Genomic DNA, 27,098 nt, shown 5'->3' with positions numbered 1-27,098 from the left:
TTTGTTATAGGTGACTGGGAGTTGATATGGCTCAAGTGAGAATTAGCTGGAATGTGATACAGGCATGAAATATACAGATGGGCCAGTGACTGGGATGTACCTTTTGGGAGCAATTGATGGATGATAGATCCAGTGACTTCTAACCAATTTATTTCTCTTTTTCAAAGACTCATCCTTTAGACAAATTGTGACCTGTGCAAACTGTTGTTCCGCCTGAGCTTTGTGGTGCTTGTGCTCTTCTTGAGATTTCTGAGGCCCTGTCTGGAGCTTCTGGGTCAGAGTGACCCTGAGTCTTTATTCCTCGCAATGTGCCTGTGTGCTCCCTGGTTGCTACGCTACTTTCTCCTCCGGCCCTTCTGGCGTGGAGCATGACTCCTCCTCCTTTGCCCCCAGAGCATCTCTAGCCACGTTGCCTGAAGGTTTGGGGATAGCTGGATGGTGGATAAAGAGCCGTCTGTACTGGTGTATTGTTCTGAAAAACCAGTTTCCCCCCAAATTCAGTTTTCAATGGCTTGAGTTTTTGTTCTTCTGACAATTTTGTTTACTGTATTAAACTGTAAGTAACATAAAATTTTTCCATTTTAGCCATTTTTGCAAGTACAATTAAGTGGCATCAACTGCATTCCTAATGTTGTGTAACCATCACACTTACTGATTTTTAATTTCCCAAATGAAATTATTTTTTGTTTGCTTGTTTTTGTTTTCTTGAGACAGAGTCTCTCTCTGTTGCTCTGATTAGAGTTCTGTGGTACAGTCTGGCTTACTATAACCTCCAACTCCTGGGCAAAGGCCATCCTTCTGCCTCAGCCTCCCAGGTAGCTGGGACTACAGGCTTCTGCCACTACACCTAGCTAACTTTACCTTTTCTTTTTCTTTCTCTCTCTTTTTTTTTTTTTTTTTTTTGACTCACTCTGTTGCATTGGGAAGACACACGCAGAGTCTCACTCTGTTGGCCCTGGGTAGAGTGCCCACGGCATCAGCCTAGCTCGTAGCAACCTCAAACTCTTGGGCTCAAGCAATTCTCCTGTCTCAGCTGCCTGAGTAGCTGGGACTACAGGGACCTGCCACAGGCCTGGCTAATTTTCTTCCATTTTTAGTATACACAGGGTCTCACTCTTGCTTAAGATGGTCTCAAACTCCTGAGCTCCTGATCCTCCCACTTCAGCCTCCCAGAGTGCTGGGATTACAGGCATCAGCTACCACACCAGTCCCTAAATTAAATTCTTTTTCTTTTTTTCTTTTTGGCTTGGAGAATATTTATTATTATTTTTACATACAGAAAACTCAACAGTGTACATTTAGCAGTTTAGTGGCAAGTTCTTTAGTCTTTGCCTTTTCTAGCTTGGCAATGCGAGCCACAGATTTCAGACCCAAGACATCCCAGTGACTGTGGATCTTGTTGTATTTGTTGTTGTAATTGGTCCTGATACCCTGTTTCCCCGAAAATAAGACAGTGTCTTATTTTAAGGTGTGCTCCCAAAGATGCACTAAGTCTTATTTTCAGGGGACGTCTTATCTTTCCTGTAAGTAGGTCTTATTTTCGGAGGATATCTTATTTTCGAGGAAACAGGGTAGCTTCCACCAGCTTGTCTTTCAAGTTAACCTGCGTGAAGGTGACAGTGGTGCAGATCTTCCTGTGGACAAGACGCCCCAGCCTGGCCTTCCCCTTGATAGTGCAGTAGGGGACCCCCATCTTCCGACACAGGGCAGGCAGGAAGACAACCAGCTCAATGGGATCCACATCATGTGCAGTCACCACCAGCTGAGCCTTCTTGTTCTCCACCAACGTGGTGACAGTGTTAAAACCCCTGCTCTAAGGCCAGGTGGTCTCTTAGTGGGGACATCCTCTTTGCCCGCAGCTTTCTTCTCAGCCCGGGCCAACAGTTGCCGCTTCTTCTCTTGCTTTGTCTCTGGTCTGTACTTGTGGGCCGGCTTAAGCAGAATGGCTGTTTGGCAGCCCAAGGCCTGGGTGAACTGATTAATGGCGGGAGGTACTTTCAGGCACTTGTAGAGGATGGCTCTTTGCTGCTGCAGCTGGATGTAGTGGGGCCATTTGACAGAGGGAGTGAGGTCCCTCTTGGGCTGGATGTCCTATCCCGTGCTGAAGTTCTTCGCCCTTTTCTTGAACAGAGGGTTCACCACTTTCTTGGCCTCCTGCATCTTTACCATGGCGAGGGCCGGGGCCAGCTTCTTCCCCTTGGTCTTCTTTCTTTCTGGCATCTTGAGCTGCTGGTACAGAGCCCCAAATTAAATTCTTAAGCAGAGATCTATTTCCCCACTCAGAGGTATTATATCCCTAGTGAAATCATGGTTAATTCTTAAATAACAGGAATTCAAGAATTTTAAAAATCCCTGTGCTTTTCTCTGATATAATTTAAGCCACCCTTTTGTTTAGATGTCTCTGATAGAATCCACAGAGTTGTGGTTGTACTGGGTGTTGGTGGTACTGTCAAGGCCTGATGGTGGCCAACCTTCTGGAGACTGATGCTCAACTGGGCAGCAAACACTGTAGGACAGGACAGCTACAAACCCTGACTCCATGTTTGGCCTTTGACCCTATTGCCTATTGGTTGGTGGAGTGAGCAGTGCTGAACCAGGGGGAGGGAAGAGGGCTTCTGGGAGTGGGATTGCTAGAAGCTATAGCCAGGTAGGAATCTTGGGAATGTGTATGGCTGTGGAATGTGTGTGTCTGTGGTGGTGGTTGAAGCCATGGGAGAGATTTATCTCTGTATCATCTGACCAGAGACGAGATCACAGGCTCATCTGAGCTCTGCTTTGCCCATCTTTCCCTCCCTTTTCCAAAAATTCTAGAGGGCTATTCTAGAATTTAAAATTTGAAGCAGATTGAGGCAAAGGATTTGGGGAGTTCAGATAATGGGTTAAATGTATAAGGTCATTTGAAGCTGTAATTCTCCTCTATGGAAGTTCAACTGCAGAGTCTCACCAGCATGAGATAATGATTAGGCTGATTGTGGAGTTTTGGAGAGTGTGAAGGATGCACAAACGTGGGAACAAGCTGGAGCAATAAATGCTACTTTTGTAGCCTGGGATGGTCTTGTACAGAGCCCTGGAGGGAAGGCAGAGACAGCTGGCAGTTCTTGGATAGGGCAGGGTAATAATTTCCAGACTTAAATTTAATTACAGAAACCATGTGCCTATCAGAAGACAGGCATGTGTTGGGGCGAGTCAACCCACTGTCCCACCCTTAGGATATGCAGAAATGGTCGTAAGCTTTGGGTCCTGAGCCTTAAATCCTCACTGTGATGACCATCCTTCACTCTAGTCCAGTAAGGCTGAGGGACTCTAAGCCCAAAGACTCTCTAAAGGAGACTTAACCCAGTCCCACTCCACGGGTCCCTCTCTGACCCCCCTGGACTGTGCATAGTGCTCAGGACATCCTGCCCCACTCCCAGTCACAAACCTGAGGGCATGAGCTCTGTACTGAGGGCCTAGCTCTCATTCCTACTGATTCTTAAAGCGCCCACATTTGGCTCTCTCAATTCTAGATATGTTTCAGGAAGAGGGAACCAGATCTTAGCAGTAAGGGAGCTGCTATGCCCACTGTCAGAATACAGCTTGCTTAGGTCCAATCAACCATGTGGAGTTCAAGTCCTGGGGAGAGAATTAGCTTCAAACTGCAGTGGAGGGGCAGGAGGCTTGTATTCCCACCGTGCTGCAGCATCAGGGTGCGCTGCGATGCCCTTCCATGCCTGGAGCCAGGAAAACGGCCCTGGGTATTGTTTCTTCAGCCACCATGTTCTCCTAATGTACCTATTTTTGTCCCCTTGTCAGACCATATGGTACGATTTCAGTCCACTCAATTAGTGAAAGGCCCCAGGGCACTTTGGTTTGAAAACAGGCTGTGTCCAAGGAGGCTCTAGTAAAACACTCAGAAGCAGAACTCTGCTCTTGTTGCCTCTGGAAGGGAGATTTTGGCCTTGGTAACACAGGAGACTATAAAAGGAGATAGAGCAATTTAGTATTCAGGACCACAGTGCCCATCTTGAATGTGTGTGTGTATTGTGGAACAATTATGCATGGGAGAGTGAAAGCTGGCATGGTGGGAGAATTGAAGTAGACTCCAAACAGCTCTTAACTTCTAAAGAAGTCTTGAATAACCCCATCCCCCGGTGCATTAGGAGTCAGAGTACTGTGGAGGTAACCACAGCTGTGGTCCCTGGTGCTCTCCGAAGTGTTCGAAAGTCTGAACTAGTGGAGTGTTGGGCAGATTGGAGGAGCTACTTGGGAGGCTGAGGCAGACACAGGACGTCTGCCCCAGGTGACAAAGCTGGAAAAGAGACAAGTGGTACAGCTGCATCTTGGGGTAGGGGTGGGGATAACAGTTGGGAGTAGGTATGTGTGTGGGGGTGAGAAGTGGTTTGGGGGAAGGATGGGGAGGCAGTTAGGTGGTGTTCCCATTACAATGACACAGTAAGAGATGACACTGGAAGAGACGGATTGCATCAGTGGTCTTCAACATGGGGTGTGCAGAATGATCCACTGAAATGTAGAAGAAAAATTAGAACATCTATTTCGACTTACTTTTTAGTTTAAAAATAAAGAAATGAACATTTGTTAATATTTACCATACGGATCAACACAGGGACCCTTACTTAGCTCATGGGTTAGGTGTCCCTGTTGCATGTGTCACATCTGAAGCACAGTCAGGAGAGAGAGGAGGTTCTATGACATAGGAGGGGAGGGACCAGGGCACCCTTATCCGTCCTATTGCTTTCAAGTATATTAGTAGGTCTCATGCATTATCCATATCCCAGGTAGTGATAGATTAAATGATCTGGTTTTAATTAAACTATTCTCACAAAAGGGATGAGTGGTTTGAAAAGATTCCTGCAAGGAAACCTGTAGATTGAACATAATAATGCAAGCAAAAGCAGACTTAGAAAATGGCAGAGCTCACAATTTTCTAACTACTAACATGAAATCCATTGTGATGATATAATCAGCTCTGACAAGGCAGTCAACCATTAAGTTAACATTTATAAAAAAGACTACTTGAAAGATGGATTTACATCACCCTATATTGGGCTTTGAGGTACTAGCTAATAATAATATAAAATTTGACATCATGATCAACAAGAATGTAAATTCTCTAAACCCAGAGCATGAAGATAAACCTCTGTATTTTTCTTCCAGGGACATTCCAAGTTATGTAATACTTAGCTGCGTATTTTTGTAAACTATTACCAAATCTGATAAAAATGTTTAGAAATCTCTTCTGAGGCTTCTTAATAGTAAAAGGCAAAATGTCAGTCAGTGTCATTAGAAAAAAAGCTGTTTGATTTGCCATGGTTGAAGTGACGAAATTAGGACAGAGGAAAGATGGTAACATATAAACATGCATTCCGCAGAACAATGCACAGAGAACACCAAAATTTGAAGTAGGGTTTGATGTATTGGAAGGTTGGCTATGTAGTTGGATGTAAGATGCTAACATTTTCACCTTTACTCTTTGCCATATGTTTTTATTTTATTTTTTTTGATTTACTCTTTGCCATATGTTTTGATGATGACATTTATAATGAAATACTTTTTGTGATCTACTAAAGGAAAAAATATATTCACAACAGTGAATGACTTATTCAATAAAATGTGAACATGCTGTAGGTTTTATGTGTAAGAACAACCACCCAGGGCACGGCTGCCCTGTCTGGAATATAAAGCTGAGGGTCTAGGGACAGACTATCCGTGAAACTCAGCAATCACATCATTTATTTACAAGCTACAATAATAAAGAAGTTGAAGCTAGAAGAGCAGAAAATACTACTGGGTGTCAATAATATGGTTAACTGGGAAAAAATGGTAGAGTTTTTATAATACTTTGCAATGAGATGTGGAATGAGACTGAAAAATCTTTTTTTTTTTTTTTAAGACCGAGTCTTACTTTGTCCTTCTCTGTAGAGTGCTCTTGCATCATAGCTCACAGCAACCTCTAACTCTTGGGCTCAAGTGATTCTCTTGTCTCAGCCTCCCGAGTAGCTGGGACTACAAGTGCCTGCCACAATGTCCAGCTGTTTTTAGAGATGGATGGTTTCAAACTCATGAGCTCAGACAATCCTCCCACCTTGGCCTCCCAGAGTGCTAGGATTACAGGTGCGAGGCACCTCCCCTCCCAACTGAAAATCTCTTATGTGACTCAAGGGTTTGCTAATAATCTCAAGGCAAAGAATTGAAAGTTGTGGGCTTATTACAAAAGCTGAATTTCTTTAACAAAAGAACAAGTGCTCCAAATTTGCTGCCTTCTTATATGCTCCTTTGTGACTGTCACAAGCGTGCTGTGTAGTAGAAAGAAACACACATATGTGCGCACACACTGTGTCTTCTCAGGTAAAGATGCTGTTTTAGTAACAAATTGAGAAGATAATTGTGTTTTAAAAGAATGATATTATGGGAAAAGCACTTTGAAAATTGACTTTTGGAATGGTTTCCATCATTATATGATCTTAATGCCAAAATGAGTGTATTATTGTCACCTATTTTCCCATAGCCACATCTGTAAAGTTTAGAAGCATACTTTAAAACCCATTTTGCAATCTTCTAAATGCAGAATTTCAAGGTTTTAAAAATTTTATTCTTAAAAGTATTTGCAAAAACACCAATAAAACCATCATTGAGAACATTGAGTTTTCCTGTGGAATTTCACATTTGTAAAATTGGTGGATGGGATTTAAACAGTGTGAATTATGATTTAATAAGTGCTGTCAAAGATAGAGTTCTTTTATTTGGGTCTATATAATCTTTGCCAGATATCTTTTTTGAAATAAACAGTAATAGCCATTAGGACCAAGTATTGACATTACCTGAACTTAGAAGTACACTTTCTGGTCTCATAAAATATTAAACTAACATTTATTAAAATAATTTTTAATCATGTTGCTCTCACTAAACAGACTATTGCTAATTACTTTAAAGTGAAAGGGAAAAGGTATTATTGGACCATTTATTAATAATGAAGTAACTGGCTTGGTGCCTATAGCATAGTGGTTACAGCACCAGTCACATACACCGAGGCTGGTGGGTTTGAACCCAGCCTGGGCCTGCTAAACAACAATGACAACTGCAATAATAAATAGCCAGGAATTGTGGTGGGTGCGTGTAGTCTCAGCTACTTGGGAGGCTGAGGCAAGAGAATCGCTTAAGCCCAAGAATGTGAGGTTGCTGTGAGCCGTGATGCCACAGCACTCTACCCAGGGTAACATAGTGAGACTGTCTTAAAAAAAAATGCAAAGGATGTAAAGTCTCCTTTGTATTAACCTGGATGGAAGTGGAAGACATTATTCTTAGTAAAGCATCACAAGAATGGAGAAGCATGAATCCTATGTACTCAATTTTGATATGAGGACAATTAATGACAATTAAGGTCATGGGGGGAAGGAAAAGCAGAGAGAGGGAAGGAGGGAGAGGGGGTGGGGCCTTGGTGTGTGCCACACCTTCTGGGGCCAAGACATGATTGCAAGAGGGACTTTGCCTAACAATTGCAATCAGTGTAACCTGGCTTATTGTACCCTCAATGAATCCCCAACAACAACAAAAAAAGAAGTAACTTAAAATTATTATTTTATGGTAGCTCCTGCCTATAATCCTAGCACTCTGGGAGGCTGAGGCAGGAGGATCCTTTGAGCTCTGGAGTTCAAGACCACCTTGAGCAAGAGCAAGACTCTGTCTCTACTGAAAATAGAATAATTAGCTGGATGTTGTGGTGGGTGCCTAGGGAGACTGAGGCAGGAAGATTACTTGCACCTACGAGTTTGAGGTTGCTGTGAGCTACGCTGAGGCCATGACACTTGATCCCCAGCAACAGAGGGAGACTGTCTCAAACAAAACAAAACAAAACAAAATATATATATATAGTTTCAGCTTTACCACATCCTTTAATGTTTTTTAGTGTGCTTTATAATGTAGTAGAACCTCCATAGTTGACCATTTCCCTACATTGACCACCTTCTTAAGTTGATCTAATTTTCATAGACCAGACCAGACATATACTACATGTGAGTATCAGTACAGTAGACCTAGTTCCTTACGTTGATCATCTCCATATGTTGACCAGTTTGTCATAGTCCCTTGGGTAGTCGATGTCCTGAGGTTCTACTGTACATAATATATTAACACAATGTCATGTGCATAACAGTTATAAGGAAACAAATATCAGGCTATGTGATAGAGGAAGAAAACTTGGTGTTTAAATAAGACAACTATGTGACAGTGGTTGGCACACATGGCTCTCTCATGAAGTTTCCTCTCCTTGCTTGGTGACTAACTTGGTACTAGAGATGAAAGGGAGACAGAGCAAGAATGGCTCCCACATGTGCCCTGGGGAGTGGGTGCATGGTGATAACACTCACTAAGGCTGTAGGTTCTGACATGTTTCTGGGAGGCAATTAAGACTTTGGGTCTGGACACGTTTTCACGGGCCTGGGCACTGCCAGTGGTGCCGGGGAAGTGAAATGCACCATCTGCACAGGTCTGGAGCACTCTGGACTGGAGGCGGGGTTCTAGAATCATTAGCAGTCAGGAGGTTGTTAAAACTATAGGAGCGGCTGAGAGTGGGCCAGCAGGGAGAGGGGGCTGGTGCGGTGGGACCCTGGGAACATCACAATGAAAAGCCAGGAACTGGCTGGTGACCTGTAGAAGATTGAAACTGGACCCACACTTTTCACCAATGACTAGGATAGACTCTCACTGGATTAAAGATTTAAACTTAAGATATGAAACTATAAAAATACTAGAAGAAAGTGCAGGGAAAACACTTGAAGAAATCGGCCTGGATGGATATTTTATGAGGAGGACTCCCCTGGGCAATTGAAGCAACACCAAAAATACATTACTGGGACCTGATCAAACCAAAAAGCTTCTGTACAGCCAAGAGCACAGTAAGTAAAGCAAGCAGACAGCCCTCAGAATGGGAGAAGATATTTTCAGGTTATGTCTCTGACAAAGGTTTAATAATCAGAATCCACAGAGAACTCAAACATATTAGCAAGAAAAGAACAAGTGATTCCATTTCAGGGTGGGCAAGGGACTTGAAGAGAAACTTCTTTGAAGAAGACAGGAGCACAGCCTACAGACATATGAAAAAATGCTCATCATCCTTAATCATCAGAGAAATGCAAATCAAAACTACTTTGAGATATCATCTAACTCCAGTAAGATTGGCCCATATCACAACATCCCAAGAGCAGAGATGTTGGCGTGGATGTGGAGAAAAGGGAACACTTCTACACTGCTGGTGGGAATGCAAACTTATATGTTCCTTTTGGAAAGATGTTTGGAGAACACTTAGGGATCTGAAAATAGACCTGCCAATCCATCCTACAATTCCTCTACTACCTATATATCCAGAAGACCAAAAATCACATCATAACAAAGATCTATGTACCAGAATGTTTATTGCAGCCCAATTCATAATTGCTAAGTCATGGAAGAAGCCCAAGTGCCCACCGACCCACGAATAAATTGTGGTATATGTACACCATGGAATATTATGCAGCCTTAAAGAAAGAAAAAGATGGAGACTTTATCTCTTTCATGTTTACATGGATGGAGCTGGAACATATTCTTCTTAGTAAAGTATCTCAAGAATAGAAGAAAAAGTATCCAATGTACTCAGCCCTACTATGAAACAAATTTATAGCTTTCATGAAAGCTATAACCCAGTTATAGCCCAAGAAGAAAGTAAAAGGGGAGAGGGATGGGAGGGGAGGAGGAGGATAGGTGGAGGGAGGGTGGTTGGTGAGACCACACCTACCGCGCATCTTACAAGGGTACATGTGAAATTTACTAGGTGTAGAATATAAAGGTCTTAACACAATAACTATGAAAATGCCATGAAGGCTATGTTAACTAGTTTGACGAAAACATTTCAAATTGTGTATAAAACCAGCACATTGTACCCCTTGATTGCATTAATGTACACAGCTATGATTTAATTAAAAAGAAAAAGAAAGAAAATCCAGGCTATGGAGCCCAGAGAAGCTATAGGCACCCAGGTATGCGGAAAGTTTGAAGAGCTCCAGGGGGACAGTGGTACAACTCTGGAAACGGCGTTCTCCAAACATTCCAGGAAGATAGGCGTGGCCAGCATGCTCAAACACTGGGAAAAGGTGAGTGAGGGAGGCTGCAGGGCACCCGCTGGCTCTGACCACGAGGAGGTCATTCCGGACGTGGAGGGGCGGGTGTGAATGCCAGAGAGCAGAGTTGGAGAGTATGTGTGTACGTGAGTGTGTGAGGAGGGGCGGGTAGGTGATCCCAGGGACCAGACAGACGCCTGGGAGAAAACAGATGCTTGCGGGTCACTTCAGCTACAGGGGGTGAGTCGCCCGTGTGCGGGCTGAGACCACCAGACGCTCGCCTTGGGAAGAGTTCTGGCGGGGAGGGGAGGAGGGCAGGTACGTCCGGACCCCGCCGGGCAGCGGCGGCGAGGTGGAGGAGCCGGGCGGCCCCGACCGGGCCCCGCGGAGCCTGGTGACTGCGGGCGCGCTTCCGGCCGAGGCCCCGCGCCCCCGCGCTCTCAAGTTTCCTGCCGGCAGCGCGGCCGGCGCGTCGGGTAGCAGCGGGCAGCTCCGTCCGCGGGCGGCGGCGGCCGGGCTCGCGCCCCCTGCGTCCCCTCTCCTCGCCGCTCCTCCGCTCCGCGCCCAGGTAGGGCACCGATTGTGGCGGCGGCGTCTGCCCTGCCCAGTCGGCCCTCCCTCCCGGGGCTGGGCTGCGCCGGGCCAGCCGGGCGGGGGCTCCGCAGCGCTGCGCCCTGGGAACGCCCGGCCCCGGCCGCGGCGGCTTCAGCGCCCGGCATCCCCTGTCCGCCCTGCCCAGCGTGTCACCTTTGCTCTAGCCCTGAGGCCACCCACTTCGTGCCCACGGCATGGCCCTGTCCTCCGAACCCGGTGAGTGCGCGCGAGGCTGGACTGCTGACCGGGGCTGGCCCCTGCGGCCCAGGGCGGAGGTCAGTTGCGCCCGCGTGTCAGGACCTTGGCTCCGCCTTCCCGGCTCACGGCGGCGACGGCGCCGACCCCCGCTCATCCCCGGCTCTGCCCTTGGCTGTTCCCCTACCCCCGACCCTGCCCGCGAGGTGGCCCCGGCGGGCTCCAGAGGCCTCAGGTGAGCCGGCAGCATCCTGGTTCCCTGGCGGCCTATATTGGAATCGCAAGGTGTAGAGAGATGGGACCTGCGTTTTACCGCTTCATAAGTGCCTGGACAAGTTCCTAGGAGCTTAAAGACCAACCAGATGTGGACCACCGAGGCGAACGTCTACCTGAGGCAGGGGACGCACAGGACCATGGGGTGATGGGGTCGTTTGAGGACTTCATCCCGACCTTTCGGCTCTCTCCCGCCAGCGAGGCGTCCTCTCGCGCTCTGGCATGGGCTTTCTGCCCTTGATCTTCTGGTAGCTGCAGAGCCAGCAGAGCTGCTAATGGCTTGTCTTGGCTGGCAGAGGCCTCTGGAAGGAGCTTGGACAGGCCCCAGAGTAGGAGAGGCTTGCTAACTGGAGTGTCATTTCCCTAAAGCATACATAGCTGAAGTCTTGGTGACCACAAATTAGCAAAGGGCCTGGGTGTAAGCCAGCAGCATGAGCAGAGATTTTGGCGTGTCCCGAACCCCTGTTGGCTTTCTCCCCAGATTTGGTGACCAATGTTTGGTCATCTTTAAGGAAAAGCTGCCTGCACCTGGAACCCAGATGGGACATTCCTGCTTGTGAAGCATCAATGCTGAGTGGTAGTGGAACCACTGAGCCATGGAGGCGGAGCCTCTGTCTTTTTCCGCCTCTAAGAGTGTTGGCAGTGGGTCTGGGATAGTCGCCCCCACCTGGCTGCAGCTCTGAGGGGCCTGGCTTGCTCTGAAGATGATGGTGTGGGGTTTCCCTGTGTAGCTTCATCCTTACCCCAGCCAGGAAGCAGGTCCTGGGGCTGTCTTATAAAGCATATCTGAGGTCTTGGATAAGGGGTCAGTGACTAACAGGTCAAGAAGTACTTTAAGAGATAAGGTTTGTTTTTCTTGCTGGATCACTCTTCAGATAGCCTCAAAATCAATCCTAGAGGTTTGGCACCCATAGCACAGTGATTATGGCGCCAGCCACATGCTCTGAGGCTGGCGGGTTTGAACCCAGCTGGGCCAACTAAATAACAATGACAACTGCAAAGGAAAAATAGCTGGGCCAGTTGTGGTGGGCGCCTGTAGTCCCAGCTACTTGGGAGACTGAGGCAAGAGAATCACTTCAGCCCAAGAGTTTGAGGTTGCTGTGAGCTGTGACGCCATAGCACTCTACCAAGGGCAACACAGTGAGACTGTCTCAAAAAAAAAAAAAATCAATCCTAGATCTTGCAAATTTCATGGGCAGATAAAACATATCCTTCGGGTTATACTGAGACATACCTTTTTCTCCCCTAAAGCTGCTCATTGGCCTTCCTAGTTATTGCACTGAGCATATATTTTTCTCCTTTTTTTTGAGACAGTCTCACTATGTCATCCTGGGTAGAGTGCTGTGTGTCACAGCTCACAGCAACCTCAAACTCCTGGGCTTAAGCGATTCTCTTGCCTCAGCCTTCCAAGAAGCTGGGACTACAGGTGCCCGCCACAATGCCTGGCCATCTTTTTGTTGCAGTTGTCATTGTTGATTAGTTGGCCTAGGCCGGGTTTGAACCCTCCAGCCTCAGTGTATGTGGCTGACACCATAACCACTGTGCTATGGGAGCCACCTTGCACCAAGCATATTAATCTCAAGCTTTTCCATGTGCTGGCTGCATATCTAGGGCATGCGACGGTGGCTTTGGACTTTTGATTTATAAGGAATTGAGTAGGGCATAGGAAGATAAGCTCATGGCTGAAGACCTGGCCATGCACAGTCACTAAAATGTACTATTCATAGAGGAGAAAGCTGTTCCTCCTGATCTGGTTTAAATATCTGATTTAAACATGTTTTTCTTTTTCCTGCATCCAGGTAGGAACTAGGGAGCATGCCAAGCACATAATAGTGCTCAATAAATAATGCTGAATAAAGTGATTGAGTGTCTGAATGAAAGTTCATATTCATTTCCCCACTGGACCCTCTTTTGTATCTGGTATAATAATGACTATGACAATGATCTTGACAGAGATAATGCTTATAAAGCATGTACTATGTGCCAAGTCCTAACCGAAGCACTTTATATATGCTAATTAATTTGTCATGGCAACCTATGAGATTGGCACTTTTATTATCCCCATTTTATAGGGAATAAAACTGAACCACAGAAAAGTTTAGTAACTTACTCAAGGTCATGCAACTAAGTGGTGGAACAGGATCTAAACCCAGGTAATCTGGCTTGAGTCTTTGTACTTGAACCACACACTGTACTGATTCTTGAGATTGCCATAGGTGGACTAAGTTCATTCACTCATTCATGTTTTATGCATTCATTCATTCATTCAACAAATATTTGTTGAATGCCTACTATATTTCAGGCATAAATGGGGATAAAATCATAAATGAGACAGGTAAGATTTGTCATGGACCTGTTATTTTGTCGGCGAAGCCCTTTTGCCCAATTCCTTGTATGAGTCACACAGACCTCCCAGATGAGAAGGAAAATGAATGGATCTGTACAGGCAAGCTCATGCTTTGTTTTTGGTGAGGAAAAGAATGTTTTTTTTAATGAGACATGATTTGATTTCAGCCTTTCCTATGTTTTAAGGCTTATAAGGGGCACTTGAGTGAAAAAAGTGAATGCGATCTGGTTTCTTGGGTTGAAGCAGCAGGTCCTGGATCTGTCTGGTTATTGTAGATTGTCTTGATGTCTGCTCAAAAGGGAAATAAGGCTTTGAGCTTAGGAGTGATGCTCTTCAGTCCAAGGAGACATCTAGGCTACACGGAGCAGGGACATGTCAAGCTCACGGTGGAATTGTGAGGTCCTGAGCAGAACTTGCTGCCTTCCTGAGACAGAGCTGTAGTTTTCTCCTAAACTTCCCATGTTCTGGAGGGTTTTCCATCCCTTTGGCTGTAGCAAGACCATTGGCCATTGCTCCAACCTGTGTTATCTTAGTGGGGCTGCTGCCTGCCTCTGTCTGGACCAGATGGAGTCAGCCTCATACCCGTAGCTGGCCCCAGAAAGGCAGCTTTCTCTTGTTGGAAAATGAAGATTCAAAGTGGAAGGTGTTTTCTGAGACCCACGCCATGGGATATTAATAGGTACTTTTCCTATGACAACAGTGGTGGGACGGTCAAATAAGCGCACTGGGTTAAACGAAGTTAAGCAGCTTTCTTTACTGCAGGACTTCTCAGATATTTAATCTACTAGTAGAAAATTTGCATGAATTCTTATAGGGGACTATGCTCTATTTTCCAGGCCTTCTGTGTCCTGCAGACTGCACTTGGGAAATACTTGTTTAGATTAAGGCTATCCAGGATCCCAGGCACTGGCTGGACTCTGCCACTCTCCCTGGCTAAAGGTGCAGATAGAATCTCCTGAGCATATAGGACTCAAGGTCCACAGGCTAGGATGCCCGATGTAGCCCCACAGTGCTACCTCCTTCTCCAAAACACCAGCAGAAGGAATCATTTGCTCTCTCCTCTTCTGGGGGGACAGTACTAAGGGTTTGTATTTTTTTTCTCATGCTGTAAATCTGTTTAATTATTAAATGAATAAATATTACCCTCTCTCTAGGTTGCTTGTAGCTGGCTAGTTGCACTGTTTATGAAACAGCTGTGAGGACAGGTGGGTTGTAATCCCCGGGTAGCTAAAGCCCAGCAGTGGCCTGGGGATCATGTGTCAACCCTGTAATCTCCTCTCTGCTCACAGGAATTATGATGTGGGCTAAGTAAGGCACAACCTCACGATTGGACGTGAGAAGGTGACTCAGGCCCATGTCAGGGCTACAGCCAGCCTCCCAGTAAACAACTGATCCATCCTTTCTGGGCTCTTCTCCCCAGGATTTCAACAGCACCACAGAAATAGCCATTTTGCTCAGGGTTATCTCCCAGACCCACATGATTTGTTTAAGTCACTGGGAGGCCGTGTATCTGTTCTGAGCCTTCCCACTCTCCTAAAGGGCTGATGACATACTGAGCTTAGCACCCTGTGATGCTGTTGTAATCCACCCTGCTTGGTTGCAGAAGATTGCTCCTGTGGGTCACTTGAAGCAGTCTCCATCTTTCCCAGGGAGAGTGGCAGAGTCCAGCCAGTGCTTGGGAGGCTGCTCCGAGCTGGAGGCCCATGTGGAAGCCACCAGCGGCAGTAAGAAGGGGCGGGTATGGGGGTGGCCACTGGGGGGTCATGTGGGCATGCTTCATGTGTGTGTGCTTGAGGGGGGTGTGATGGAGCTTCTCAGGCTGCTCAGTCGTCTAAGATGTACAGCTTCTTTCTGGGAAGAAGGAGAAGCATGGAAGGAGGCTGCCTACTTTTTATCCTAGCCTGCCCCTGTCTGCAGGCAGCCTCTGTGCGGAGGCGGTCCCCTCTCCCTGAGTCTCTGTCCTCGTCTGGGGACTGTGGAAGCAGTTTGTGGTTTTTCCCTTTCACAGGAGGAGGCAGAAAGAGGATCGTATTGGCAACTGGGCTTGGGGATCCCCCTGCCAGTTCTGGGGTGCTCTTTAGAGGGTTGCTTTTGGGGGCTTTCTGAGAAGAGGCTGGGCAGGCTGTGCGTGAGATGAGTCCTCTTGATAGGATGAACCCAGTGGCCAGGTCAGGTCTGCGATCGGTTCAAAACGGAAGCAGCAAAGGGGACGGTATCACTCATTGCTACTCAGCTTTCAGGAGGAGCCTGGCATCACAGGGGGCTGTCTGTGGCTTATCTCCCGGCATTAGTCAGGGCAGCTGAGTGTACTGTTGTGGAAGCAGCTGCCACTTTAGTTTCTTCTGCTGAGGGCTGTGAGCAGGGTCAGGACACTGCATTCAGATACCACAGCTATTTTTCTTGGGATAACTGGTGTTACTTGGGCCTGTTAGGATTTTTGGAAATTTTCCACTTGTATTTCATATTCACGGAAGAATTTCCAGCCCAGACTTTTCCTGTTCTGGCTCACTGCTACTCATGGATATGCAAAGCAGAGACCTTCCAGCCTCGGCAGACAGGACCCAGCTAGCTGCACTCACATACTGACTCAGCTCAGCTCTCTAGGCAGCACACAGCACCGGGCCCGGGCGTGTCACCTGCATGGCATCCATAGGATCAGTCATGGATCAGACTTCACCATCAGAATCAGGTCTGTGTCGGGGTTCTGGTGATGGAGTCTGGCAAGAGTAGCAAACAGCTTCGTTTATATGAGGAGGGGATTGAAGCGGTACCATGCTTCCTTTCTAGAGGGGCTATGAAAAGTTACTGCTTGTTGAAACTGGAGTGTGTTTTAGAGCTTTCTAACTTTGGGACACTTCAAGCTAATGGGATCGTGTCGCATGTAACAGTGAGATAAGCTATATCACTGGCTGACTGATGCTGGTGAATTTACAGTTAAGCCTCCCAAACCTGCTGGCTTTAGCCGGCCAATGGTTGAAGGCCAGGCATGAACAGGCAGCTATTGCTGAAACTCTGCTGGGCAGCTGCAGAGTGGGGTTTCCTGGGCACGTCTGGACTGGCAGGTGTCTGGAGGGTCTGGTGAAGAGATAAGCTCTGGAGGGAAGTGTTAGCAGGTGGCCACTGTCTGCCGAGGATATCCATAAGATAGTGGCAGCAGACATGTAGCAGGTTGCTGAGGCCTGCAACACCCCAAGGGGGTTACCTGCTGCATGCTAAGACACAGAATGAATTCTTTACCAACTATTTAATAGTTGCAGACCTCACCAACGGTTTATTTTTTCATGTTCTGTTGTTCCACTTAAACAGAGGTACAGAAAAAAACCTTTCAGTGGGATCACTCCCTAACTCTGCTCTATTGGTCTGTGACACTGGTAGTAGTTCTGCATAAGATTCATATGGGTTCTTTAAAACAAGCAGACTTACAAATCAAAAGAACCAGGCTGGACACAGTGCTCACTCCTGTAATCCTAGCACTCTGGGAGGCTAAGGCAGGAGGACAGCTTGAGCTCAGGAGCTTGAGGCAAGCCTGGGCAAGAGTGAGACCCCATCTCTATTAAGAAGGGGCAAAAATTAGCTGGGCATTATGGTGCATGCCATAGTCCTAGCTACTCTGGAGGCTGAGGCAGGCAGATAGCTTGAGCCCAGGAGTCTGAGGTTGCTGTGAGTTATGATGATGCCACTATACTTTACCTGCTCACTGCTACTGACTATGACTGTCTCGGTGACACAGCGAGACTCTATTTCAAGAAACAAAAAACAAACAACCCCCCCCCCCAGAAAAAAAACAAAACACAGAAAGATTCTGTAGGAAATGTTACTCTGTGATCCTCGAGTCTTTAATGGGGCTTGTGAATGTGGATGTAGGGGCTCTGGAATGCAGTTTCTCCCAATAATTGACCACAGGAGCTGTTTGACCAGCATCTTATGGGATCCGCTTTGGGAAAGATTGAGCTAAGCTAAAGAAAAAGGAAGATTTTTTTTACAGAAAGATGCATCCTGAAAAGTTTGTTTAGTTAACTTGTGCAAGTTAAAAATGCTCATGGGCAAACATACCAGGATCTTGGATGAGAGACCTCAGACATAAGGGATTCCCCACCTGCTCAAATGCCCCTTTCTGAGGGAATCCTGTGAGGTGTGACTGAGTCAGGCTGTGTGTGTCTGTGGGGATGGAGGGGGTAGGAAGGTGGTGGTGGGGGCAGTTTCTGTCCAGTAGGAGCTAATGTGAAGATAGTCTCCACCGTGTAGTTCCCTTTGGAGTGGCCACTCACCGGCATAGGTTCAGTAGGAGAGGGCCCTATCTAGAAAACCTGCCAGAACGAGCAGTTTGACTTGTTTTCCTACTTTTCTCTCTTTTCATAGAGTCTTACATGTACTCATGTTCTTTCCATTCTCTTTGTATTTGTTTTAAAATGCCAATGGAGCAGCATTAATTATCAGAGGGAGATGTCCCCTCACCATCTGGGCTGACCCCACATTCCCAAGTGGTTCTGCTTGCAGCCCTGGTCTGTTAGGGGATGCATTTTCATATCTTTGTCATCAAGCATGAGTACAGTTTTGTGTATTTAATCCTGAGTTTTTCACTTACTGTATTTCACAAGAACTTTTTTAATGTGATTGTGCCTCCTCAGAATGAACATTTTTTTTTTCAATGAGTGGGTTCTACTTTGGATGTTGTAAAGCTGTTTACATAGAGTGCAGGTAAACATTTTTGTTTTTTTTCTTCCCTCATTTTCTCTTCCTAGAGGAAATTTCTAGAAGTAGGGTAACTTAGTCAAATGCTATGTTGTTTTATGGTGTTTAGTGCCTTTTGCCTGGGGCCATTTGATGCCTACTTTTGAGATGTTATGTGAGGTTTTAAAATGCTACACTTGACCCATGGATGTGGAGTTGGGGGGCCAGTGTGCAGCTGTGCTCCAGCCCGACAGACCTCCTGGGTCTAGTTCTTTGTGTTGTTCTAACATTTCACTCCCTGTCACCTTCTTCTCTGAGCCTCCGCTCTGATGGCTTCCAGTTTCCCCCTCGCTCTGCTGTCAGGGGATGGAAATAGCCCACAGCCGGCTCTCTTCCTCTTCCTCTTCAGAGGCCAGGCCTTTGCTATTTGCTTGGTTGCTGCGTGCTGTGGTAGCCCTTGCTCACCAGCTCCCGCCCACTCAGCCGCTTAGGGTGAGAGAGACTTGGGAAAGGCATGTCCTTGGGAGGGAAGAAAAAATGGGTTTCAGAGTCAAGGGGCCTGGAGACACACTGTGACTGCCGTTACTACCTGCTCTCCTCTTGCCTGTCACTGTCATGAATAGTTCCACATGCCACCAAGAATACCAGGGCAGCCAAGCCCTCCTCAGGTGCTGAAACCTCTCTGATACCTAGAATCATGCCACTTAGACCTAAGAGGGCCTTAGAGACCACTAAATTCAATCCCTTTAGCTCTCAGATGAGAAAACGGTGAGTCCAGAGAATGCTTGTCCCAAGATAGCCCAGTAATTCCCCTCCACCAACCTCCAGAATTGCTTCCTCCCCCTGCCAGACAGTAACAGGGCACTGTCTCATCTTCATCCTTGTCTGTCTGGTTGACAAAACCACTTCTCACAACCAACCTTAAAGAAACTGTGCCAGGTAGACAGAAAACTCCTCTACCAGATCCTCTCCTGGTGAAGGTGCCTTTTTGAAAAGGGGGCTGTATTCATCCATTCGGTAAGTGTTATGCTGGGGACCGTGAGGAGACCCTGCCCTGACACCTGAAGGACAAGTAGAGAAGTATAGCATCGTGGCTAAGGGCAAACACCCAGGGACCAGGGGCCTGGGTTCAGTTCTCTGAGTAGAGGTTCAGAGAGGAAAGGGACAGGGGGAGAAAGGCTGAGATAGCCACTTATTAAAAGTGTGACCCTGGGCAAGTTAGTTCTCTGTGCCTTCATTTTCTCATCTATAAAATGGGAACAGTAAGATTAACTGAGTTAATACAGAGAAAGCTCCTGGCAAAGTGTATGTATTAAGTGCTATGCCAGTAATTGCAAAGCAAGAAGACAGAAGGAAATCCAGTGATTGAGGCTAGCTTTTACGGATTGTAAGGAATGAGCTTGCAGAGAGATAGATGGGGAAAGCTGCTTTGAGATTCAGCTTAGTACAGAGTGATTTGGTCCCCAAACCTTCATTTTATTTGCTGTGACTTCTTAGAAGGCTCTGGAGGGTGCAGAGGATTGGAACTACAATCGGAGATTCTTTCTTTGTAGGGAAATGCCTTGTTTTATGTAATGGAGAATGCAGCTTTGGATCTCGCAAGGCTCTGCTGTAAACCTGTGGGACGTTAAGCTAACGGTTAAGCCCTTTGGGCTTTGGTCTTCCTCTCTGTGAAGTGGGGGAGTGAGGCTGGAGGGCGCTGAGATGTCTCTTGTTCTTTCTTAATCGGGGAAACAGAGTCAGGAGGGCAAGGCTGCCGGAGGGCTGCAGATCCCTGAGTGGGGGAAATGGAGGCACCCTTTGTTAAGCAGCCCAACCTTTGACTTCTGGTCTTGTGACATGTGAGTAGCCCTATGTGCCCCAAATCCAGTTACTTACTGAGCTTATTTTGAAATTGCCCTGTGGGTTTGGTCTGGGAAATTCGCGAGGAGACAGCTGCCCCGAGGACTAGGTGGGCCTGCTGCCTCTCCTCCCCTGCACTGGTGACTCAGGCTGCCCAGCAATTCATGAAGTTGATGGTGTATGCTTCCTTTGCCAGCCGAGATGCCGCGCCAGTTCCCCAAGCTAAACATCTCTGAAGTGGACGAACAAGTCCGGCTCCTGGCTGAGAAGGTGTTTGCTAAAGTGCTGCGAGAAGAGGACAGCAAAGATGCCCTGTCCCTCTTCACTGTCCCTGAAGACTGCCCCATTGGGCAGAAGGAGGCCAAGGAGCGGGAGCTGCAGAAAGAGCTGGCGGAGCAGAAGTCTCTGGAGACCACAAAAAGGTTTGTCCCCAAGACTTGCTCCTGTGTGCACAGAGTGGCGCAGACCCTGGCGGGCTGTGGCTGTGCATCCAGAGATGAGGGTCCTCCTGGGGCCAGGTATGGCCCTGGAGTTGCGCTGATTTCTTAACCAAGACCACTTAACTCACCACCTATTTACTGAAGGATGTTTTGATGTCTCTGTTGGGTCAAAAAGGTCAAAACCCACTTTCTCTCTGCTGCCATTTCAATAACAAATCATATGCATAAACACGAATCATTTCCAAATGGAATTTCCCTTTCTTTTGGAAATTTGAGGATTTCTTGGGAAACATTATTTTTACTTCTTTTTATTACTCAGCAAATATTTTGCATTAATAGTGAACATAGCTCCCTATTTGCCAGGCACTGTGCTGGGACTAGAGATGTAATAATGAACAAGCTAGATATAGTCCCTGCCCTGTGGAGCTTGCAGTGGGTCTAGAGATAATTAAGTACCTGGGCAAATTAATTAAAAAATTTCAAGTTAGGATAAGTGTTATATCAGTCAGGGTCTAACCAGAAAACCAGAAACCACTCAAGTATTAGAAATAGCATCTTAGTACAGGGAATGGTTATGCAGGTGGGTGGAGAGCTGAGAAGTTGGAGGAGAGAGAGACGGCTCAGCAATTAGACGTAGTGGGGAGTGGCTACCGTCCTATGCATGAGAGGCAAGGGAAGAGGTGGTATTGTTAGAGCCTAGGGTGGCGTCACCCTGGGGAGGGTAGAACGGTGGTAGCCTTTCCAGTGGTAACTGGAGCCAAGGAGGAGAGGCAGTAGCCGCAGAGATGCCACCCCAGGCACAGATAGAGGCAGGAGGTATCCAGCTTTACCCTTACTGCGCCTGTCACGTTCCCCCCAAAGCTGCCTTTGGCCATACCTAGTTGGGCCAAAGGGAAACATATCTGGGAAATGTATGTTTCCTAACATATCTGGGAATGGTGGGAGAGGACGACTGGATCTGAGGCCAGACATACCGAGTACCAGCACAAGTGCTATGAAGAAGGTGAATAAGAGGAGAGAGAAACAGAGTAAAAGCATCCTTTTTTTAGACCAGATAGTCAGGGAAGGTCTCTCCAAGCAGGTGACATCTTAACTGATACTTCAGGGGTACAAAGGAGTGAGCTGTGTGGAGAGCTGAACAGGGCCCTACAGGTAGAGGAGTCAGCCAGACAAAGGCCCTTGAGTGTTCCCATGTGGTTAGAGGTCTGTTAAAAGAAGTGCTACGCCCAGGGCTGCAGGAGTAACAGGCCCACATCAGACTGGCCTTGTGCTCCCTGATAAGAAGTTTGGATCTTCGTCCAAGTATAGCAGGAAGCCTTCATCCTTTCACAGTTTATCTCACCCAGAGGTGTAGCTGGGTCCCTGTCTTCCCAGCTCACTGCAGACCTCAGTCGTTAGCATGGTGGAACTTTGAGTCCTAGTCAGTGGTCAGGCCCTTGCTAAAGTACCACCTCATTTTTTTTTTTTTTTTGTGGTTTTTGGCCGGGGCTCGGTTTGAACCCGCCGCCTCCGGCATATGGGACCAGCGCCCTACTCCTTGAGCCACAGGCGCCTCCCTAAGTACCACCTCATTTTTAAAGGCAAATTCTTCCCTTTTTTGTTGGAGCAGAATCTCAGTATTTCCTTAACATTTTGGGGAAGAAGTAGAAAGTCCACTACTGATATAAAGGCAAGAATAGAGCTTCACCACCGCAAGCTCAGGGCTTTCCTTCCTCGGAAGGGCTGTGAGCTCATGAAGGAAGGGGCCATTGGTTCCATTGGCCAACCCCTGAGTGCCAATCTGTGCTGGGGAGGTGGGGTGGCCCCAGCCCCAGAGGCACACTCTTCCCTGGAGGGTGAGCATGTGCAGTGACCCTCATATACACTCCTCAGGCAGAACTGGAGTGTGCCAGCTTCATCAACTGAATGTTTTTCAAGCCCTTCTGTATGTTATAAATTGAGCATTTTAGACCCTTAATGATGAGGGGAAAAGGAGTCCTGATTTTTTTTTATTACTAGAAATAATACGTATCTGAGGCCAGTTTCCATTACAGAGTGATGCTGAGCCTGACATCTGCAAAAAAAGCCTGTGTTTTTCTTATCAGTGCTATGGGCAAAATGGAAGCTTCCTTATTCTAAGTCCAAATGGTGCTCTGTGGTTTCCAGAAATTCCTCTGCAAACTCCTCTCAGAAGCTTTGTTCTGTCCCTGCCTGTTAGGTTGTGGTGTCTTGGTTGGCATCTGTCTGCCCCATTTGACTAGAAGCTCCATTAGGACGGTGTCTGGCTCCTATTGTATCCCTAGGAGCCATCTAGGAAAACAGTTGGCAGAGCACAGTGATGTCTAGCGGATGACCCCATGTTAGGGTGTCTGGACCTCTGTATCCTGCCACTCACTAGCATGCTCTGTGACCTTGGGCAAATTCGGAAACCTCTCTGGGCCCCAGCTTCTCCTTCATCTATTAAGTGAGGATGATAGCAGCAGCTGCCTTCATGGGGTGTCATGAGGAATGCAGGAATCAACGCATAGGACAGTGCCTGGGTCACGGGCTACCCAAGTACCTGCTAACTATCCAACTTCCTGCTGCTGGGATGGGCAGCAACACCAGCTCTTGCCCTTGAGCGCTTACTGTGGGCTACATACAGGCTGTACACTTTACATTCTTTAATCCCCACACCAGCTTATCAGGTGATATTCTTAGTACCCCAGTTTTGCAGATTAGAAAACCAAGGCTTGGAGAAGTTGAATTAACTTGCACAAGGACACATAGTGAGTAAGTGACAGAGCAGTGGATTCTGTGACTAGAATCCACACCTTTTGAATCTAGACTCTTCAACCGAGAGGCTACCCTCTCCTCGGGGGTGGGGTGGACGGAATCTTCAGCTCCTCAGGGTGTAGACACTGGGATGGCGTTAGATGCTGCTCCCTAAGTGCCGGCTTCTGAGTGAAGGGAGGGAAGAGGCCAGAGCTCCTGCTCTGTTGGCTTGCTTCCTTTCTGCAGGAGAACTTGGTCCCTGGACTACCTGTCGATGTCCCAGCATCCCCCAGGGCTATGCATGCTCCAGTCTGTTTTTAACTTCGCTGCACACTAGAAGTGTCTTTCCATGCAGATGTTCACATTATTAGCATTTCATGGGCACCCTCTCTCCTCAGACCCCACTCTGTGGCACCTCCTCACAGCCTGAATATGAACAGCGACCTGGAGCCTTCCTGCAGGCCCAGGCACCCAGAGTCTGTGGGTTTGTGTTTCAAACTGTGACCTGAGATGGGACTTCTAGTTTGGAAAAACTAGAAGGTTATCTTGCCCTGGATTCTCTGACAAGCCTGAACATTCCTGGCACTTGCAGAAGGCTTTTCTTTACAACAATTTTCTTGTTCTCATTTAGAAAAACAAAAGTATACAGCTATTTTAAGTACAATGTAAAGGTACATGCTGAACTATGGAAGTAAAATAGCTTGTTATGAAAAGAATTTGGATTGTGAGCAAGAAAGAAGAACACCTAAAACATGGGGGTTGTTGTCCGGGGTCAGAGCAGCTGGGAGACCTATGCGGGATTCAGATGTAACCCTTTCAGGATTGGGGACTCTTTCAGGGAGCCAGAGCTCCCGACTGCTCAGAGGGCACCCATTTTGCAGGCGAGGCCCAGACAGGAGACCAGTAGGACAGCTTGCTGCAGGCCCTGTGCCTTCTTAGGAAGATGACATTGGCTAGGTCTCTTCTGGGACTCAGGGTCAGTTAAGGTCAGAGAGAGGGGTGGACTTTAAGGAAGGAAAGTTAGGAAGCAAAGACTAGAGCAGGAAACCCTGCTGGGTGCGGTGGCTCACACCTGCCTGTCACCCTAGCAGTCTGGGAGGCTGAGGTGGGAGGATCCCTTGAGCTGAGGAGTTTGAAACCAGCCTGAAAAAGAGCAAGAACCTGTCTCTATAAATATAGAAAAACCATCATGGGAGGCGCCTATGGTCCCAGCTCCTGGGGAGGCTGAGGCAAGAGGATTGCCAAGAGATTGAGGTTGCTGTGAGCTATGATAACGTAAAAATACTCTACCCAGGGCGACAGGGTAGATTACAAAAAAAAAAGTTAGTCTCGGGCGGCGCCTGTGGCTCAAGGAGTAGGGCGCCGGTCCCATATGCCAGAGGTGGTGGGTTCAAACCTAGTCCCGGCCAAAAACCACAAAAAAAAAAAAAAAAGCCAACCAACCAACCAAACAAACAAACAAAAATGCCAGGGACCCCCTGGTGGTGCTTACAGCCATCTTTGTTCACTTTGAATCTCACCTGAATATCCAGGGAGAGTTCACCTCCCTACAAATGTACATACAGGAACTTAGCCAACATTAGTAACAACATGTAAAATTTCTAAGCAGCCCAAATGCCCACCAGGGCTCCTCTGGCTTTCCTGTTTCTTCTTTTTCCTCCTCCCCCTTTGTTTTCCTTCTTCTATAGTTGTATTGAAATTCATGTACCATACAATCCAAAATCACAGAGTCGAACAACTATCTTGACATCAATTTTAAACATTTTCATCACCCCTAAAAGAATCCAATACCCTTTAAGTGGTGAAAATGTTGACATTTTCATGGAGGACTCCCCTCCTTATCTATGGCACCTACCATTCCGTGTCCTAGACTACACGTATTCCTACTTCATACAGAGTTCTGATAAGCTGGCTATCTTGTTTTTTATCCCGTGGCAATTTAAAGAAGCAAATTAGAAGTAAAGGGACATCTTTGAGGAGGGTCACAGAGGTGATGCCTGGTGATGGTAAGCATGAGCTTTGGAGACACAACAATTGGGTGCAAGTGACAGCCCGTCGCTTACTAGTGAGTGGCCTTGGTCAAGGCTCTTAACTGCTTGGTTTCCTAATCTATAAAATGAGGGTAATAGATCTACCTTGTGAGAATTACATGAACTAATAAACAAAAAATCCTTAGCACAGAGCTCAGAGAGTCAGCAATGTTCCTGTTATTATTTAACAGTCAATCATCGGGGAGGAAACAGAATAATTATGAAGAGTAGGCACAATAGTGCCTTCGAAGAATTCGAAGCACAATAGTCTAGAGACAGGACACTTGTAAGACTGTGTCTGGATACTGCTCAGTGATGACTCTGAGTCACTGAGAGAACTTTAAATTATGTTCAGCATGCTTTGATTAAAAATGTAGGCATTATATGTTTCATTTAAAAAAAAGCCACACCCAAATTTTTAAAAAATTAAAATATAAAAGGGCTAGACTTTATTACCTGAAATTTGGCTATCCAGAATAGTCACTTCCCTGATAATGTTTTGAGTAGAATAGATAAATAGATACTGTTATGAATTGAGCATAGCACAGCTAAAGTTTTGCTAAATCATTTTATCTTATAAAACTTGTTAAATCTGGGGTGAGTAACTTTTAAAAAATTCAAAGCCCATCGACAAAGGAGCTGCTTTTGAAATAGCCAATTCATCTGCTTTAGAGTTAGGAGTAGAGATTGTAACACTTAAGTTAAAGGTGGTACAGACTGTGTTTGCTTTTGACCTCTAGGGTCTTTAGGGAGGAAGGGCAGCTGGGAGGGGGTGCGGGAGGGAGAAGCAGAGGTGAGTGGGAGGAGACAAAGGGAGACTACAGTCAGGAGTGGAGGTGGGAGGTCGGAATAGGAATAGGAAGGGCAGGTTTCCAGGGAGAGCTCACGGCATGGCTGAGTCTTCACACCTGCAAGGTGCTGGGGTCAAAGCTGTACCCACTGGCCAAACCCTGGGCCTCTGGTCACCTTGTGCAGAATGAGTGATGTCTGTGGGATTTGCGTGCCTCTTACAGTGCCTGACATGCAGCATGTGTCAGAGTCAGCTGATTCTGCCCCTCCTCTCCAGATAGGCTGGGACTTCTGGCTCAGTCATGGTAGGTGCCAGCGCTTCACGTAGTCCCTGTAGACCAGGGGTCCCAATCCCACACCAACTGGTGCGGTGACAGCATAAGCAACAGGGGCAGATGAGCCTGTGACCAATGTCTGCCCCATCTGTCAGCATCTGAATTCACATTGTTAACAAAACCCTGGCTTGTGACTTTAATCTTTAGAGTAATAGTTCTCATCTGGAGGAAGGCCTGCTGGAATGATCTGTGTGTTGAGGAGGGTTTCAAACAAGCCTCCCCATTCTGAAATGTCTCCCTCTTTGCTCCCACCCCCAGTCTGGATTAAGTGTCTCTTCTGGGGTCCCAATTGGGGCAGCTCATTACACTAGCCACATTGTATGATAACAATCTACCAAACTGTCTGACTCCATCTCTGCCACCACACAGTCAGCCCTGGAGGCAGGAGTTATATTTGCCGACCCTTTTACCCTCAGTGCCTGGCAACCAGTAGTTGATTGAATGATGTGGGTTCCGTGAGTGGCCCCCGGCTCAGGATGCACTTGAGAGCTTGGTGAAAGTTTTGCTGTGGCCGCCCCTCCTACCTGTCTGTCCTCTGCACAGAGCATTGGCAGTGGGCATCAGAAGGCCACTGGGAGGATGCTGGTTATTCTCCAGAAGAGCAAAGAGGGCCCCCAAGGGCTCTTAACCTGCATTTGGCACATGAATCTTGTAACAAGAGGCTCTGGAGTGTCTGAGACCCAGGAGGGGAGGAGAGGAGCAGGGTAGGGTAGGGACATATGGACTTGTGGGGCCAGCCAAGGGCCACAGAGCAGGTGGGA

The 27,098-nt window shown here is 47.0% G+C and overlaps 1 protein-coding gene and 1 pseudogene across 6 annotated transcripts in view; one reads left to right on the top strand and one right to left on the bottom strand.

Moving 5' to 3' along the window:
- AMPD3 (adenosine monophosphate deaminase 3) overlaps positions 1-27,098 on the top strand; it is a 94,525-nt gene that overhangs the window by 36,519 nt on the left and 30,908 nt on the right. Inside the window, exons 1-2 of one of the 6 annotated variants that reach the window (XM_053560485.1) lie at positions 10,060-10,328; positions 20,207-20,432. In XM_053560485.1, coding sequence (XP_053416460.1) covers positions 20,212-20,432 — 221 coding nt within the window. In that variant the 5' untranslated portion in view covers positions 10,060-10,328; positions 20,207-20,211. Of the gene's footprint in view, positions 1-10,059; positions 10,329-10,758; positions 10,899-14,969; positions 15,222-15,635; positions 15,666-15,833; positions 16,187-20,206; positions 20,433-27,098 lie in introns of those variants that run through there. The other 5 variants (XM_053560482.1, XM_053560483.1, XM_053560487.1 and 2 more) reach the window with 5 other exon arrangements.
- LOC128564395 (60S ribosomal protein L7a-like) lies at positions 1,285-11,644 on the bottom strand (annotated as a pseudogene).

This window comes from Nycticebus coucang, chromosome 14 (genome assembly GCF_027406575.1).
Source record: "Nycticebus coucang isolate mNycCou1 chromosome 14, mNycCou1.pri, whole genome shotgun sequence".
Lineage (NCBI taxonomy): Eukaryota > Metazoa > Chordata > Mammalia > Primates > Lorisidae > Nycticebus > Nycticebus coucang.
Note: the sequence above shows the minus strand (reverse complement) of the source record. Positions and strands in the feature narration are given on the sequence as shown.